General features: G+C 45.0%; 1 protein-coding gene across 1 annotated transcript in view; it reads right to left on the minus strand.

The window, feature by feature from the left end:
- Positions 1 to 190: 190 nt before the first annotated feature.
- The window catches only part of LOC110049839 (uncharacterized), a 116,880-nt gene continuing 97,643 nt past the window's right edge, over positions 191 to 19,427 (minus strand). Inside the window, exons 63-65 of the mRNA XM_089290559.1 lie at positions 19,204 to 19,333; positions 15,560 to 18,572; positions 191 to 15,347 (exon numbers count right to left, since the gene is read on the minus strand). Coding sequence (XP_089146685.1) covers positions 943 to 15,347; positions 15,560 to 18,572; positions 19,204 to 19,333 — 17,548 coding nt within the window. The 3' untranslated portion in view covers positions 191 to 942. The remainder of the gene's footprint in view (positions 15,348 to 15,559; positions 18,573 to 19,203; positions 19,334 to 19,427) is intronic.

The following is a 19,427-nucleotide window of genomic DNA, read 5'->3' on the forward strand; positions in this document are numbered from 1 at the left end:
CTGGATTAAATTCGCCAACCTGGGTGGAGAGAGGCACTGTAAGAGTTAAGTGTCTTGCCCAAGAACACAACACAGTGACCTCGGTCTTCTCGTTAATCCCGGCAAGAGCTTAGACCCCAGCGCGCTAACTATAAAACCACAGCATCTCCTATGAGTTAGCGATTGTTGTAAGGAACTCGTTAATCCTACCCACGTAAAACACTTTTTATTAAAATTGTTTGAAAATTAAGTAAAAAATATACTTGATAACACAAACTCGATATTGAAATAAGTAATTAACTGATCATTAAACTAAACACTCGGATTAACTCGAAACGCAACTTAATTGAAAATCACTCGGTACAAGTATAAAAAGGACATGACACTCGGCACTCGTTTCGATTCGCGTAATACATGTATAAGCTATCTTGAGCACTTGTAAAAACACCAGTTAATTTCATTAAAACACTCTTACGTTTATATTTCCTAGAAGGCTTTGCCAGTACAAATCGACTTCTCTATTTAAAGTGGGAACTTAGCGTAGGCTCTGTTTAATGAGGCATATTTTCTGAATGACACACTACACAAATTCTCTCAAAACACAAATATTTTTCGCCATTGAGTCAAATTCTCATACAATTCTCATAATTGTCCTTGAGAGAATTTAGTGTGGATCTAACGTTCACTGACCACTGGGTTACTTGAATTTGCTGTGAAGTAGTCAAGTGGAATTGGCCACAGCCTTCTTGAGGTCACTCACTAACTTTCTACAAGTGTTTTAGTTCCAGCTTTTGATTGGTGGGATTCGCTACTTAAAGCTTTCGCAGATGAACAGTAAATTCCTCTTAACTTACTTCATTAAATTAGAATTGAAAAGAACAAGACTTATGAAAATAACCTAAAGTAACTACAAAAATACTTAATAACTAATTTAAAAAGTTTTCTAACAGCGTTCATGTCATATCACACCGCACTCTCCTCTTCTCCATCGGGCAGCATTCCGCCTGCAGGATTTCGAACCAGCGGTCTTCGTGTAAGTTTTGGCGAACCTCTCGGGGTAACATCCGGGGTCTGATCAGACCCCGATTCATCAGCATCCACGTACACATCCAGTAACTGCCTCATGGTATAGGCATTAGGATGATCACTCTGCTCGTCACCAGCAACGTACTTGCTCGATGCCTCTGTTCCTGGTTCGTGAACGTAAATCTGCTCCACTTCGGATCTCCTGCGCTTTCGTCGTCGACACACCACAATTATTATGATCAGAAAGAACAGCAAGAAGAAGACTGAAGATACCGAAATGACGATTATTTCTGTTGGAGTGAGCTTGCTGCCCTCTTCCTCGGTTGGACAACGCGGAAATGCGTCGTAAGTGCCATACAACTCGCACGGCTCTATCCCAAGCACTTTCTGGCAGTAGAAACCAAACAGACTCACTGACAACTTGTGGTGTGCAAGGCTGCCAGAATCAGCAATGTCTGCGAGACAAGACTCGTAATAAAACAGCGCTTGGGGTACCAGACGAGTGCTACAATATTTTTGTAACTTTCCTTCGTAGAACCACTTGTAACACTGGTTGAGGGCCTCCTCTTCGAGGCTTGTGTTCTTAAATGCCAGACTGTAGTTTGCTAACGGTGTCATGTGCACTCCTGACGGGGCCCATCCAGGGGAGTCTCCAGAGTGGATGAGTAACTGCACAGTGGTCATATTAACGGCTGGAGTCTCGAGAGCGGAACTCGTCAGGTCAACAGGTACCGGACTGTAAAAGCGACCTTCAGTTGTCTGCCCCATTCCTTCGTCAAGAGGTACGTTTAGCACCAGACCTTCACGGTAGTCATCGAACTTGACGTTCATGGACACGTTGATCTGCTCTATTGTCTTGGCATACTGCCATACCCTTAACTCGTCCAAAGCACCATGCAAGTCGTATTCACTGTCTACCATGTAGCCTCGCATGTAACGTCCCAGAACTAACAAACCATCTAAAGATAACTGCTTTCCAGTCATCACGCCAAAGGCTGTTGATTGTCGATGTTCGCCATCGGAGTAAGTAAACGTTTGTAGCCGGCCATCGATTGTTCTCCATGTCACAGCTAAATGCGTCCAGACACCTTCGTTGATGTTAATACCTGATGTAACTTGCTTCTTGTCCCACCTCACTTGTAGTCCGTCTTTGCAAATGATAGCAAAGTCTCCACTAGTAGTGGCGACAGAAAAGAGAGCGTGACTTCCAGTGACTTGTTCAGTAGCTCCTTTCTGGCTCGAGGAGCAAAGTTGGGAAACGCTCGAGTCTGCATTTACTAAGCAGACCCATATTTCAATGGTAAACTCGTCTAGAAGTGGTAAGCTCGTGTTGCTTGCGAACATAACGGCTGTGTTGCTTGACGAGAACTCCAGCATGTAACCAGCTCCAGAGAAACTGCGCGAGGCGTGCTTGGTTGTCAGGAAATTGTCTTTATCCGTTATTTTGAATTCCGTGGTGAATTTTTGATCAAGGGTCTCTTGGCTAAGCTGATTATCATCTAGTTTTTCACTGTTGGAGGCGTTTGCTGCCGTTTCGTGCAGCGAAATGTTTTTCTTGCTCTGTTCTCTTATCCAGCCGCTCTCTTTCTCGCCACAGATGCCATCTGTTTGGGCTCTCATAGGCCTTGGAACTTGAATAGCCGTTCCCAAGGTTCCGTTGTAGGTAAGAATGTTAAATTGAATTTCCTCTGGGAAACCAACCTCCAGAATATTACTTGTGAGCCAGCGGTATTTGACATCAGCTACCTCAACCCAATCGTCAGAGTTGGAAAGCTTCGAAGATATATTACTTGTGATGTCAAGGCTCCTCGTTTCGATTGTCTCTAGATCGCTGTAGCTAACCGACACCTCTGTTTTCGCGGTGCGCAGAGCAATTTCGCTAATTCGCCTGCAGGACATTCTGTTATTGCATGGAACCAGCAGTACTTGTGCGACAACTACAGATGAATTGAAAAGCTGGTACGCACCGGGTGCTTCAAAGTGAAAGTTCACTCCTGTTACACTTGTAAAATGCGGATCACCAAAGTTTATAGCCACTCCTGGTTTGGTGGAATTCAGTATGGAGGATTCTTCTGCGATGGAGCAGTCTGCGCCCATCCAACCGGCCGTGCACTTGCTGCATGGCAATGGTAAGTTGGGACTGCTTTCATCGAACGGGATGGTGACGTTGCCATTCCAGTGTGGCTCACACTCACATGTACCATTGGTTACACTGCAAACGCCGTGTCCGTTACACGTTCTCCTCAGCCCACCCGGGCACAGGTTTGAACAGTCCGTTCCCCAGTAGCTCGACTCACACTTACAAGAGACGCCTTCTGTCGCGTTTGCATCTGGGATGGAATAGCCAAAGACACATCGTGTGGTGCAATGTAAACCGATCCAGTATGGAAATCGTTGGTCGACAAAGTGATGGCAAAGTTCTTTTGCAGGCCACTCCTTTAGTTTTAGAGAACTCTGGCAAAAATCGGCGAAAGGAACGATAGCGTAGAAAGCGGAGTGTAACTTCATAGATACTGAGATGTCATGAAGGCACACTTTGTAGTAAAACTGTGCTACTTGAAGACTAAGACCTTCGCATCGAGTGTACAGCGGTCCGCTGAGAATAAGACTGAAACAGAACGATTCTGCTTCTCGCCGTAAATGAACGTTAACAAACGTAATTCCTTCAGGCTTCAAGGGGGGGATATCAGCATCCGAGAACGACCAGCGTGGCTCATGAAACTTAATCATTAACAGGTCACTTTTCCCAAGTAAGTCGCGAATGATTCTTCCTTCCACTTGGTTGAATTTCCAGAGGTGCAGCAGATCTGGATAAGTTTCAACTTGAACGTTTAATCTCCAGTTGACTTTCACAAGGTCTGGATTTGTCCGTCTTTTCCAGATGCGGAACTCGTCGATTTCGCCTACAAAGCTTGATTCAGGGAGCAGAGTGTCTGAACTAGGGGATGGCTGCCACTGCCCTAAGGCCAAGACTCCACCATTTGTAAGAACGTGACTGTCCAGCCTGAACACTCGAACTTTAACGTCTCCAGAGGAACTGAAATGATAAAAGTGAAGGACGCCAACAAGTTGTTTGAATACAATAGTGAGTTGATTCCACTGGTTGATTTCAAGCTTGAATCCGGTATGGAAAACGGTCCCTTTGTAGACAACTGCCAATGTCACATTGTCAATTACAGCAAAAATGCTTTGGCTTAAATAGGAGAAGATGACTCCTCCTGATTGCTGGGCTTTTATGAGCAGTTCAAAGGTCAGGACATCCACAAGAGGAAAATACATCGGACCCGAGCGAACAGAATGATCTCTGAAGAATAAATTGAATCCGGCGCCAGTAGGTCTGCGGTGTTCTAGGTACTGCAAATACTTGTAAATAAACAATGTTTGTGACTTATTAACTACTGAACTAATCTTCAGAGAGGTGATGTACGATTCAAGACTGCTCGTTCCGTTAAAGGAGTGGTCTTTGCAGGAACCAAGTAGGCCTGTTGCGTTTTGGCAGAAGATGGCTGGCACATTAATTGTTACACTAAGGCTGTGTCCCACAGTTAGCACAAACTTGATTCCGTTCGGACCGTATATATGAAACGTGACAGTGGAAATGCGTACCATGATGAAATCGGCGGATAGTTGAGTTCTGTGGTCAACTTCAACAAACTTGCCATTTAACCAAACCAAAGGAAAGACGGAAACTGTCCTTGAAAAAGTTGTGATTGGTGCACGAATGACAATGTGGTTTCCACCAAGGCCAAACGAAAAGCCTGTTGTGCAAAGCGAGGTGTAGGTTGCATCCGTAACACATGGAGCCTGTCGAAGCTGGATGACGAAATTGTATAGAGTGGACTGCAACAGATAGAATTCACCAACCACTCTATAGGTAAAGCTCACTCCAAAGAATGTTGTAAAGTAACCATATCCCCCAATGGATGCAGTCACTACAGTTTTCGTTGTTACGCCGGTGACAAGCTTGACAGCAAATTGACAGTTTGTTCCATTCCATCCCGGACTACAACTGGTACAGTTTGCATCACCCTCCCAATTCACGTCACATTGGCATCGTCCTGTGGTTGTGTCACACCATCCGTGTCCACCGCATGTATTTAAAAGCCCGCCAGGACATGTCTGAGAACAGTCACTACCCCAGTAGCCTTTCATGCAGATGCAAAGGTTACGGTCTCTGGGATCCGCAGTACCAAAGATGCATTTCACATCACATCTCTCCCCAATCCATACTGGAAAGTGAGCTCCAGGGAACTTGTTACAAAGTGACTGAGCTGGCCAGGTGCTGGAGTTGAGGACCGCTTGGCAATGATCCGAGAAAGAGATAACGGCTACAAGAGCTGCACGGATGTGGCCGGTGGTTGCTATGTCTTTCAGGCAAACGAGATAATGGTATTCCAGTTCAGCTTTCAAACGAAGGTCGCAGTAATCGTAAAGTGTGCTCTTGTAAAAAAGTTCGTAGCAAAACGACATAGCATTGTCCTCTAGCGTCTTGTTGGGAAAATGCATATCAAAAGGTTTTTCAGATGAGGTTAAATTCGTCTTAACGTCAGCATCAGAAAATACCCACGTAGGCTGTTGCCATGGAGATCTTGGCAGATAGATATTTTCGTCTGTTACTAGGTTCACAATGACGTCACTTTCACCTTCGTTGATTTTCCAGAGCCCTGTGACATCGGGATGTGTGGGCACAACATTCATGCGCCAGTTTTGCAGTATCAGAGCTGGATTGAATGCTCGCTTCCAGACACGGATTTCATCAATGATGCCAACGAATGAGTTCACTGTGTAGGTTTCATTGTCTCCAGGCGACAGCTCCCATTGTCCCAGTGACAGAATACCGCCAGGTGTGAATGGATTGGAGGATAGAACGTACGATCTTCGTTGCACCTTTCCTTCAAAGTTGAAGTGATAGAAATCTAGTATTTGTGTCTCGTGATGCCAAACAAGTGATATGTGACTCCACTGGTTGATAGTTACATTGACACCCGTATCAATAATCGTTTTGCCAAAGTGTATCGTGATGGAATGTTTTATTGTTATAGCGAACGTTTGCAGGACTGCATAGGAGAAAACTGTTCCGCCGAGCTGGTAGGGCTTTAGGAGGATTTCAATTGTAATATCTACGTTGGCAACAAATGTCTTCGTCAGTGGTCTTGACGAAGCCCCCGTTTGGTTAAAGACCAGAGCGTATATACCTCCGGATGGTAATCGTGTCTCTTGATAGTGTTCGAACGTCAAAACAATCAGGCTGTCTATTTCCAGTACAAGAGCATGGCTTCCAACCTCTACATTTATTGCTGACTGGGTCGTGTTTCCAGGAGTGATGCTCGCGTTGGAACTAACTGTAAGATCGTTGCTAGGATCATTATCGCATGACCCAAGTAAGCCAGTCGAGTTATAACAGTACGGCGACTTGACGTCTACTTTGAAGCTCAAATACCGCCCATCAATTCGAATGCGTATGGCAAAATTGTCCTTCCATGCAATCTGGTAGTGACTGTGTCCCTCGTACTTGAGTTGGATCCCAAGATGGATGGAACCAAGATTTGTGACCAGTCCTGACAAAAGAATGAGCTTTCCGTTGACCCAAATAACTGGAGCTCCATCAGTAGTGTAGGGGGCATGAAAAGATATCACGGTCGAGGAAACCCGTATTCCAATTGCGTTGACACAAACCGAGTGCAATCTGCAGGGCACATGACGCACTTGCACCTGGAATGACATATGAGGTATATTTATCAGGTAGTATTCACCAACTGCCACGAGAGTAAAGCTGTAGCCGTCAAAAGTAACGTAATGACCTCCAGTCGATGATATTGCAATGGAGAGTTGCAACCAGTTCAGAGACACCAGGGCAAGGGAACAGTCGGACCCAGTCCACCCTGAGGAGCACTTGCCACAGTCTAGTGTTCCATTGTAATTAGCAGTACATTCACATTCCCCTGTGACGCTGTTACACACTCCGTTGTTGTTACATGGTGTTGCAGCTCCTCCGGGACACGGGTTTGCGCACTCTGAACCCCAGTAGCCATGGTCGCATACGCAACTCTCAGAGTCCAGCTTCTTACCAAAGACGCATTTCATGTCGCAACGCTCTCCAAACCAAATAGGAAAATCACGTCCAAGAAATTCATTACAAAGTGGTTTGGCTGGCCAGACCGTTAGGTTGTTGATGGCCTGGCAGTAGTCAGCATACGCAATAATAACCTCCATGGACATGTACAAAGACCCAAAGCTTGCAATTCTTCGGAGGCAAAACCTGAAGTAAAACATAGACACGCCTGGTCCCAAGGAGTGACAGTTTGAATACAGTGGTCCCATTAACAACGTTCTGTTACAGAAAAGTTCAGCTTCAGTTTGTAAGGTTTTGTTCTTAAAGGGGAAATCTTGTTCTCTATCGTAGAAAGGCAGTTGCAACACTACATCGGAATACTTCCATTCCGGTTTCCTCCATGGCTTAAAAGGAAGCTCGAGTTTCATACCGGTTACTTTGTCTACAGCTTCGATTCCTTCACCTTCGTTAAACTTCCATGCGTGCGCGAGATCTTGCGTTTCAACGCTCACCGATCTGTTCCAGGTCTGCAGAATGAACGCAGGATGGAAATAGCGCGTCCATATACGCACTTCATCTATGAATCCAGCAAAGAAGTCAACAGGCTGAATTCCGGAGCCGTCCAGAGATGGTATCCAACTAGCCAAAGCGATGATGCCCCCTGGAGCAAAGATATCGAAACCAATGTTGATATCAAGGCGATGCAACTGGCCTCCAGACGAAAAGTAGTAGAAGTGCAATATTAAAGTGGATTTTCGGAACACAAGGCTAATCTGGTTCCATTTATTAAGCTCCGAGGCGATATTTGTATGGTACACGTTGTCTCCGTAGTAGATTGTAAACTTTCCTCCTGTGTTAGTTACAAAAAAGGTCTTACTCGTAGTATAGGATATGATAACCCCGTACCGGACTGTTTTGAACATGAGCTTTACTGTTATGTCCGTGAAAGAGAATGCTTTGTAGATTACTCCCGAGACCACTGTAGTGTGGTCAAAGTAAAGTGCGTACCCGGCATTTGCATCGCGATATTCTACAACGTCCTTGTACTTATATTGAAACAAACTGTGGCATTCTTTGACCTTGAGCTTGGTGGTAATAAGGGTTTTTATAACCTCTTGGGTCTTGGTCTTGCTATCGGACACATTCGTTTCAAGTGACGAGTCCTCTGCTTGGTGGAAATTGTTGGGCTGGTTTCCGCTTACGTTGAACATAAAGCTTCCTTCAGAACAGTTTTTAGTTGGACGATAAGACACGAGCGATTCCAGCAATCCCTGGTTACAAGAGCCTAGTAGGCCAATTGCGGACTTGCACACCAAACCCGATGCGCTTGCACTTAGGGTCAAGTAGCGTCCTGTCACACGTATTTTCAGGTATAGCCCTGCATATTTGACCTCCCAGAGATAAGCTGTGATCTTGTTGACCTCAAAACCGTAGCTTTGAAGAGTGATTCGATGCAAATCAATGTCGATGACTTTACCATTTAACCAGACGATAAGGTTTCCACCAGATGTATAAGGCCCATGTAAAACAACTTTGTGCGAAGATATTTTAAGCGCGATGGAATTGACGCAAGATAGCTGTTGGAAGCACGATACCAGACGAATTTGCACAACGACGGACAGATGGATAGAGTAAATAAGATAATACTCCCCTGTAATGTAAAGGCTGTAACTGATTCCACTGAGTGATGTAAACTGTCCGCCAAGTGACACTGTCCCAACTCCAACCAAAACACTTCCAGATGGCCACTGCGTGACTGCTGTCGAACAATCTGTCCCAGCCCAACCACGAGCACAAGCTGCGCAGTTTTCATTTCCTTTCCAATTAAGCTCACATGAACATTTTCCAGTTACGACATCGCAGATTCCATGATTGTTACATGCTCGTCCACTCCCTCCTGGGCAAATTCCAGAGCAGTTTATGCCATAAAACCCTGGATCGCATATGCAGACTTCACTTTCATTTGATGCTTGACCGAAAATGCAAGGGGTCGAGCAGTTCCTGCCTATCCAGTTCGGGAAACGCTTGCCAGGAAACTCGTTGCATAGAGATTGCGCTGGCCAGTAAGGCAAACCAAGCGTTTTCTGGCAATAATCTGCAATTGTCACCACGGCATCGATAGATTGAACTGTTGATCCGGTGCCCACTACGGCTTCTACACAGGCGCGGAAATAAAACTCTAGTGTGACATTGCCCAGCCTCAAGCAAGCAGAATAAATTGGTCCCTTATAAATGAATCCGAAGCACACGTTAGTGGCGAAAACTTGCAAAGTCACGTTGTTCTCATTCGGATTCAGTACGACAACGGACGCGATGGGTGCATCAGAGAAGACCCACTTTGGCTCTTCCAAGGGATATTTTGGAAAGAATAAAGTTACACCGGAAACAAGGTCTTTAACGATAGTATTTTCACCCTCGTTGAACTTCCACAAATTTGTAAGTGATGGGGCATTAGGCTGAATATTTGCTCGCCAACTTTGTTCAATTAATGCATAATCAAAGGGTCTTTCCCACACGCATATCTCATCTATTTGTCCAAAGAAGACATTTGTTGGCTGAACGCTTATGGATCCAGAAGCAGGTTGCCACATGCCAATAGCAAATGTTCCTCCAGTTACAAAAGGATCGACGGTAAAATTGAACTTTCGTACTTGCACAAGCCCAGATGAAAATGTCACAAACACAAAGAGTTCCAGCTTTGCACGAACAAATACAACGGAGATCTGATTCCACACATCTGTTTCAGTGGCAATGCCAGTGTCAAAGACATCCAGCCCGATAACAATTTTCACCGTCACGTGGTTGCTGATGAAAAAGGTCACATTAGATGTGTAAGAGATCAGAGTACCTCCACATAGACGAGGATCGCATGATTTTACTAAAAGCTGGAAGGTTAACGTTGGACTCACGAAGAGATCAACAACTTTCTCTGTGACAACAGCGGTGAAACGGTAGTAGAGACTGTACACACCACCGTACACAATTCGAGTTTCTTTGTGGATTTCTTCATCGATAACAATATCAGATCGTCCTCGGGCTTCAAGTGACAACTTTTCTAATACAAATTCATCAACGTCACCATCAGAGGTATTTGATCCTCCTACCCCTTCTAAAACAGTCGTTGGTTCAGGTCGTTGAGTATCATTTTGCCCCGGTTGTAGTTTGGCACAAGAGCCGCACAAGCCATCGACAATCTGACAGAAGGTAGTAGATACAGTTGACTCCACGCTTAGGTATCGATCTGTAAAGACCGCTCGTATGGACAAATACTGCGAAATAACAATCCTGTAGGCGGTATTGGATATAGGCTGAATGGTCACATTGTTTCTCAGCATATCTTTGGTGAGCTCTCCGCCAGCATTAATTGGTTCTCCGTTAACGTGCACGACTGGCAATGAATCACTTTCGTAGGCCGCATGGACACTAATGGACAGTCCATTGAATCTCACAGCAACAGCATTAAGACACACAGAGCTCTTCTCGCAAGGTACTTGTCGGACTTGCGCTTGAAGGATGGAGGAATTTATCATGATGAATTCGCCTAGTGTTGCAAAAGTAAATAGCGAGCCATCGAAGCCGGTGACATAACCTCTCTCAGATATGGTACAAACTTTTGAAGTCTGATTTGCAACGCTGGGATCTGTCGTCGATACCGCGACAGAGCACGACTTGCCTATCCACCCTGGGGTGCATTTTGAGCAGTATTCATTTCCTTGCCAATTTGGATGACACTTGCATTCACCAGTTTCTACATCACATTGTCCATTTCCAAAACAAGGGTTCCCAGCTCCTCCTGGGCACTCATTGGAGCAGTTCACCCCCCAGTACCCACTGTCACATTTGCACGTTCCATCAAAGTATTGTCCAACGATACACTTAGTTGTGCAGTTTGTTCCAACCCAATCATTATAACGTCCTCCTGGAAGAATATTGCAAAGACCTGCTCCCGGCAAAGTTGAAAGGTTCAGGGCGGCTTGGCACTCCTTTGCGAAGGCAGCTGCTGTTGTAAGAGCTGAGTCGAGCTTTCTTGACGTAGACACTTCGGAAATGCAAGCTTCGTAGTAAAATTCGGATCCTCCAGTCACGTTTGAGCACTCATTGTATAGAGGACCTTTAAGGAAAATATCTGAACACAGCTCCTGGGTTACGTTGTCAGCTTCTTCTTCAGAGGGATCTGGTGTGATGAAAACGTTGGTTTCTTTAATGGCATCGGAAGGATACCAAATTGGGCTTCTCCAAGGCGGGGTAGGAAGACTAAAATCTAACGATCCTACTGTCGCGCGACACACAAAGCCACTTCCTTCATCGAACTTCCATAAGAGCGCAATCCCTGGTGTTTCTGCTACGAGATTGGTATTCCAAGTTTGCTGTATCATAACAGAATCGAATCGTTTGTTCCAGAAGCTCAACTCGTCCACCCAGCCCACAAAGCCAGGCAGGGAGAGGGACACTTTGGTCACCTGCCAAAGAGCAATGGCTAAGGTACCACCTTCGGCAAATATTCCTACACCAACGAAGAAGACTCTTGTTTGAATGACGCCTATTGAGTTAATGAGGTAAAACTGAACAAGACCCGAGCTCCGCCTGTAGACAAACGATATGTGGTTCCAAAGCTCTGTTTCAAGCACAAGTCCAGTGTCAATGACTGTAGTACCAAAGTGAATCATGACAGTCATATTCACAGCTATTGCAAAAGTTTCACTGAGGGCGTATGAAATAATAGTACCACCGTACACACGCGGATCCTTTGCCTTCACAAAGAACTGGATAGTGATGTAATTACCAACAAAAACATTCACCAGAGGTGCAGTGATGACAGACGTGCCATTAAAGTAGAGACAGCTTCCTCCTTCGTTAGTCGATAGTGATTCGCCAGAGATGTTTAGTATGGGACCAAAAGAGCTCTCGTTTCGAGGGACAGACCACGAGGTCACGTAGGAGATCAAGATGTCTTGAGTTACAGTTGATATATCATGCGTATCTAAAATTCCTCCAGCTGTGCAGTTTGAGGGCAGCACGCTTGATTCAGGGTCGCGGCACCTCCCGAGGAGACCACAGACTTCTTGACACAGCCATCTGTTCATTGTTATGGAGACATCGAAGTGTACTGTGAGGGAATTGATAACAAAGTTGAAACCTCCTGGACCAGTCACCACGTACCTGTTGAGGGACATCCGTTTAAACATAAATCCTGAAATTCCAAGTGAAATCACGCTCTTGTAGCTGACAGGGTAGCCGTTGAGTGTAACCAAGACCTGGCCCCCGATTCCAATACTGCTGTGGATTGCGATCACATTATCCCGTACTCGTACAATTACACATCTTACACGTACGTAACTTCCGATTCGAACTTGCCGAAACTGGATGCTGAGTCCATAACGAACCAAGGCCAACACCTTGAATTCACCAGCTACATTTACGTTGATCTTGACGCCATCTAAAGTCACGTAGTAACCGGTCCCAAAGACCGACGTTATTGGGAGCTCTTCCGTAGGTGCTGTAACAGAAGCTGAACAGTCTTTACCAAGGAAACCAGGAGTGCACTGGCTGCAGTCAAGTGCTCCGCGCCACCTTCTCCTACAGCGACATCTTCCACTACCACCTAAACAACGTCCATGCCCACTACATACGTTCACAGGTCCACCAAGGCATACTCCACCACACAGCTGTCCCCAGAAACCCCGGTCACACTTGCAACTTTCAACCAATCCCGTAGGTTGATATCCGTAGAGACAAGGGATGTCACAGTTCACTCCTATCCAGTTCATGAGTCTTGAATTTCGGAACACTTCATACTTGCACATCTGTTGCGCTGGCCACACAGTTAGGTTAGCTTGTACTTGGCACGTGTCTGCAAAAGCCACCACGACATTTAATCCAAAGGATACCTGACCAGTTGAAGCAATGACTCGTAAACAAGCTCTTACATAGAAAGCTACTGTTCCACCACCAAGCCCGCCGCAGGCGATACCAACAGGTGATTCCTGGATGTTTTCATGGCACCACGTTTCTGCTTTGATTCTCATGTCGCTCGTTTTGAACTTTATTTCAGTGGTTACAGGAAGAATCTTAACATTCGCGTAACTGAAGATCCATTTAGGTGCCCTACGTACGGATGGAATGTACAAGTGGACTCCGCTCACCAGGTCGTGTATGACGTCACCCTGTCCTTCGTTGAACTTCCACAAAATTGCAATATGAAGAGCGCTAGAAATCACGTTTACTCTCCAGCTTGTCTTGACATCTTGCAGGCTAAATTCACGGTTCCAGAAGCGTACCTCATCGATCAATCCAACAAAACCTGGCAGTTTATCGCTTTCCGCTGTGTTCCCTTCAAGAGCTGGTATCCACTGCCCAATGGAGATCATGCTTCCTGTGTATAACGCACCGGCACTCATGGTTCCTGTGGCTTGACGAACAATACCAATGGAATTGATGTAATAAAAATGTATTGTCCCAGTGCTGTTGTAGTAAACAAGGGTGACTCGGTTCCAGGCCTCAACTTCTGGAGAAAAACCTGTGTCCCAGATCTCCACTCCAATGCGTACTTTTAGGGTTACCTGAATAAACACTGTCAGCGTTATTGTTTTGCTGTAGGTTAAGAGTACACCTCCAGGATTTCGTCCAGTAAACATCTTAAACAGGAGTTCTACGGTAATGACAGAAGCATTTAAGACTTCAGGCATGAGATCACTACAAACACCAACCCGTTTGAACTTTAAGGCGTATTCACCACCTGTTGTAACTCTTTCTTCGTTGTAAGTTCCATAGTGGTAGAAGAAGAGGCTTTCGTCGATAGAAACTCGCCACGTTTCTTCCAGAGAACCACCACCTGTCACATTGAAGTCGTTGTCTCTGTTTCCGTCGCAGTTTCCGCACAGTGCATTTGTACCGTTACACAGCGATTGCTCAACATGACCTGCAATGATAAGTCCTCTTCCTGAAACTCGAAGTTGAAACTTGAGATCCTTTAGTACATTGCTAAGAACGTACGTAGTTGAAGATGTCTGCTCTAAGACGACTTCACTGGCAATTTGAAGCGTTGTTGAACTGTACTCTGTCACACTTCCATTTATCCAAATAACCGGCCGCTCGGTCTCCTCATATGGTGCGTGAAACACTATTTTCCATCCAGACTTGAAAGAAAATGCTACTGCATTAATGCCACGAGATTCTCCATTGTGACATGGAACTTGTCTTAGCTGGCCATTGAAGTGGGCGCTTCTGACGAACCAAAATTCCCCGACTCCAAAAAAGTTAAAGTGAGCGCTGTCGAAGTTGGTAAAGTGTCCTCCAAGGAAAGCAGAACATGTCGGCAACTGCGATACTGCCACAGCCACGGCGCAATCAGATCCTGTCCAGCCAGGTGTACAATTACTACAGTCGTTATTTCCTCGCCAGTTCAAATCACATTCACAGGCTCCTGTCTTGACGTCACACTTGCCATGCTGGTTACAAGGATTGTTTCCGCCTGCTGGGCACTCACTGGCACAGTCTTCACCCCAGTATCCTGGACTGCATACACACAAGCTAGCATTGTTTCTGTCTGCATTTCCGAAAACACACTTATAGGAACAGTCGGGACCAATCCATCCCTGAGGAAAGCTCTTGGGAAACTGATGACACAGGAGTTGAGCTGGCCATGAAGGAAGATGGAGAATAGACTGGCAGTAGTCTGCATAGGCAGATAATGCAATATAGGCGGTGTCTAAAGAACTAGAGGAATGAATATCGTAAACACATGCCTTGAAGTAAAACTGAGGAACGGCCGCGTTCAGTAGCTGACCACACTGTGTTTGTAATTGGGTGTCGTAAATAAGCTCAAAACACAGATTATCGGCTAGAATTCCAAAGGTGATGTTCGTAAACTGCACAGTTGAACTAACAACTATCGATGGAAACACATCCCGGACATACGAGAACTGCCACAACGGTTGACGGCTGATTACCTTAGGAAGGAACATGGCTGAGGAGCCGGATATACGATTGCTAACCACTCTGCCTAAGCCCTCGTCAAAAAGCCACAGGGCACTTAGCGTCGGTAATTCTTCTGGTATAACAACAAGGAAACTCTGGCGAACAAGAATAGTGTCCAGTGCAAAGGTCCAGATGCGAACTTCATCTATGCTTCCAAAGAATGGATGCAGTGGTACACCAGTGATATGTTCTTGTGTTATGTGCCACTGGCCAAGCCATAAAGTGCTACCGGAAGTAAACAAGTCAGGTCCTAGGTAGATCTGTTTGGTAAAAAGTTCACCTTGAGCATCTAACTGGTAGTAGTCTAGAACACCTGAAAGAAAATAGTAAAGAACGTGTGAGCAAACAGGTAAGGCATTTCTCCAGGGATAGAAGTAGCATGGTTAGCAATTGAAAGTATATAAGACACAATAATCTTCAATGAAACCTTTTCTCGGAGAAGTACAATTACACGAACGACATATCTAGCTACATTAAAATGACAGGAAATTCATACAAAGAACCACACATATAAGGTATTCTTACCTGTAGAGGAACTGTATGCGATAGAAACTTGAATCCAGGATCCCAGAGGCAGTGTGATTCCCATGTCGTACGAAACTCCACCGACATAAATTTTAACGCTGACATCGTTCACGATGGCAAAAGTGAATCCTTTTGCATAAGATATGATTGTACCTCCAAGAGCATCAACTTTAACAAATAGCTGCAGAGTAAAGTCTTGGCCTTTTACGAAAGCGGTATTTAGAGGACCGGTGGAAGCAATTGTACCATTAAACTTCAGTGCGTATCCATTCACAGTAATTTCTCGTTGTTCGTTATAGCTCGTGTAGCCAAATACAAACAGTGAGTCAATTGCCGACACTGTCCATTGGGAGGTAAAGATGTCAATTATCGTACGCTGTGAGATGGTATGACCCCAATACACCGTACCTGTACTGTTTGTAAAGTCGTTTGCGATGCTTGAGTCGCATGAGGAACAAAGTCCAGAAGCAACAGTACACAAAGAACCGGCAGAAGTTATCTCGAAGGAAAGATACTTCTTCCAAGCTTTCACTCTTAGTAATATGTTGTCAGGTCTATCTTTTCTGATTTCATACGTCTGTGGAGAAACTCTACGAAATATAAAGTCATTTTCCAGGTTTAGAGATGTTGTGTCTGTCAGTCTACGGTTGAACCAGACTAGTGGCATTCCACTGCCGTTGTAAGAAGCTCTAACTGTTATCTGTGTTGAACCCGTTTTCATTGCCAATGATGAAATGCAAAACGAACCACTCATACAGGGGATTTGTCGGACCTGAGCTGTAAACTCATTGGTTTTCATCAAGTAAAATTCTCCATAGGTGCCAAAAGTGTAGCCAGCGCCGTCAAAGGTTGTGTAGTGCGCTGCTCCAAATCCCTGGCATGTGACGTTGTCTACATTGCTGACATTTCCTCCGAGTGCCACAGAACAGTCAGCTCCAACCCATCCTGGAGAACAGACGCTACAGTCACGAGTGGAGTTTGCTTGAACTGGGCAGGAGCATTTTCCGGTGAAATTATTGCATGGTGATTGGGCGCTACATGGAACGTTGTAACCACCGGGACATTCTCTTGAACAGTTTACACCGTAGAATCCTTTCATACAGACACAGCTGCTGTCACGGCTGTTGTTTCCTGGAAGGCCAAATTTGCACTGTTGGGCACAGTTTACACCATACCACTCTGGGAAGTTAACAACAGATACATGGCGACACAAGCTCTGAGCATACCACGAAGAGTGCTCTGCAAACAGTTGATAGAAATCTGATAGAGCCATTAATGGCCAGTAAGCATCACTATAATGGCTACTTCTGGTAACGGATGTTACGCATGACATGTGATAAAACCATCGCGTTGCAGTATTCAGCACGGTGTACTGTGATCTCAGCGACGAAGCAAAGATTAGGTTGTAACATGTCTGCTCTACATTCATCCAGGTGCTACCAAATCTGAAGCTGTATGAGATCTCAATGTCAACTGAAAAGTTCGGGATGTCAACTGTAGAGTACACCCATGTTGGCCCTTGCCAGATACCTGATCGAAATCTTATATGGGCGCTGGACACACAGTCGTGCGCTACTGTGCCATCGCCTTCGTTGAGCTTCCAAAGACTTGCAAGGTTTTGAATCGGTAGACGACAGCCCAGATTTTTTCTCCAGTTAGCCGAAATAGTAAACGGGTCCAGCTTTTGATTCCAAATTCGCACTTCATCAATTTGTCCGATGAAACCCTCCTTCAGTGGTATTTTTAGTCCTCCTGGTGCTGGCTGGCAGTACCCTAAGGCAAGAGTTCCTCCCGGTTGAAACACATTGACGTTACTCGGAATGGGAAAGTTTCGGCTGTGTACTCGTTGTCCGCCGTCATCGTTGTAGTATAATTGGTAGAATTGGAGAATTCGAGTCGATACAGACCAGACCAGAGCAATATGGTTCCATTTGTGTGTGTGAATGACTGCCAGCGTGTCTAAAATGGTGTCTTCATAGCGTAGTTTGATCTTACCAGAGTCAAGTACCACAGCAAACATCTTTGTGCTGGTGTACGAGAGGAGCGTACCGTTTTGACTCTCAGCACGAACCATAAATTCGATGGTGATGTCTGAAGACGTGAAACTGTAGATTTCTCCAGTGTGCGCACCGGAGTTATTGAAATGCAATGCATAGCCTCCACCGTAAAGTTCTCTTTTTTCGTGGTAGTTGTTGATGTCATAGGCAAACAAACTGTTCTTCTCTGCTACTTGCCAAGACGTTCCATAGAGCTCGTGAATGTATGATTGCGAGACATTTGTTGCTGTAATTAGTCTATCGTCTCTGCTAGATAAATCGTCATACCAGTTGGAGTTACAGTTGCCCCAAAGTCCCTGGCTGGCCTGACAATAAGTCTGATTGTCAACGCGTAAGTGGACATCAAGATATCGGTCGTACAAGCGGATTATGAGCTGAACACCGTAAATCGAGGAGAGTACAGACTGTAACCGGGATATTCGTTTAAACGTGAACTTTTGATTTGCTGGGCCAAAGTCGAACTCAAGAGAATACGTTCTCCTCCCATTGGCAAACACGATAGGCTCTTCTTGATTAGCAAACCTTGAATGGACCAACAACGTGTTCTGTTCGATCTTTATTGCTACAGCGTTGAAACACGAACTCGATGAAAAACACGGGACCATCCGAACCTGGATCTCTAACGACTGAGACAGTATCAGGTGATATTCTCCATTTCCCAGGAACTTGTACCCAGTTCCGTCAAGTGTAATGAAGTAACCATGTCCAAATGCCGCCGCGGTCTGGTTGTTTGGACTTTGCACGACGACTGAACAATCCAAGCCATGCCAACCGTCCGAGCAGGTGGTGCAGTTGACGTCTCCGCGCCAGTTAGGGTCACACGAACACAATCCCGTGGTCTTATTGCAGAGACCATTGTTAAAACATGGCGTAAGTGGCCCACCAGGACAATCATACTGACATGCTAGACCCCAGTGTCCATCGTTGCATGAACATGTGTAGGTTTCACTAGATATCTAGAGAAAAAAAATACCGTTTAAAATGTTAGATGCGTGCGATATTTGTGTCATTTTCAGGGTAAATTTGAAGAGACGTATGGCGTAAAGGAGTAGGGTACATTAGAACGGTTTTCATTTGAGTATCGAAAGTAATTCGCATTTACTTTAGCCTTGCATCACTACGCCAACCGATTGGTTTGAAAAACTCGCGCCTCTTTGTTATCCAATCAGGAGTAAGACAAAAGCCAATCGTGACCCACTCCCTCACGTTTTCCCGAGCTACAAGTCGGCCAGACATATTTGCTTTGGGTTTTGATTGGTACACAGGATGGTCCGAGTAATTTGTGACTGGTCACTTTGGTTTTGATTTTACAACCCTCGCCTGAGACTAAGGTGAAAACGCTTTATCCTTATCACATGATTTATTTTGTCAATGCCAATTTATTTTCCTCACCGTAATAGTTTGATAATACGGGAATAATTGATTTCCTTTGTCAAATAACATCTGTACCCCTTCAGTTTACCAGGGGAAGTGCTATGTAGTGGCTAGTCGTGTTTTCCTTGAAAACTGGTGTAGTAGTTTTTAAGTAGATAAGGGAGTCAAGAAATAAAAAATTTGGATTCACAACACTGACAGACTCGAACTTACATTGTTCATCTGAGCCTCACTGTCTGTACATCTCATGGAGTGGACCATAGACGAATCTACTACCGCTGCATTTCTCTCGTTGGATACTGGAAATGCTACAATCCAGGCTATTGGATACGAGTCTTGCAATCTGTGTGAAGGAAAAGAAGGAACTTTGATACACGTAGAGCATTATTAGAATACTGTAAAAAGGAAAATCGAGGGAAAGAAAAATTCAGCTCATT

Source organism: Orbicella faveolata, unplaced genomic scaffold, assembly GCF_042242905.1.
Source record: "Orbicella faveolata isolate gen_17 unplaced genomic scaffold, um_ofav_v1 contig_2, whole genome shotgun sequence".
Taxonomy (NCBI): Eukaryota; Metazoa; Cnidaria; class Anthozoa; order Scleractinia; family Merulinidae; genus Orbicella; species Orbicella faveolata.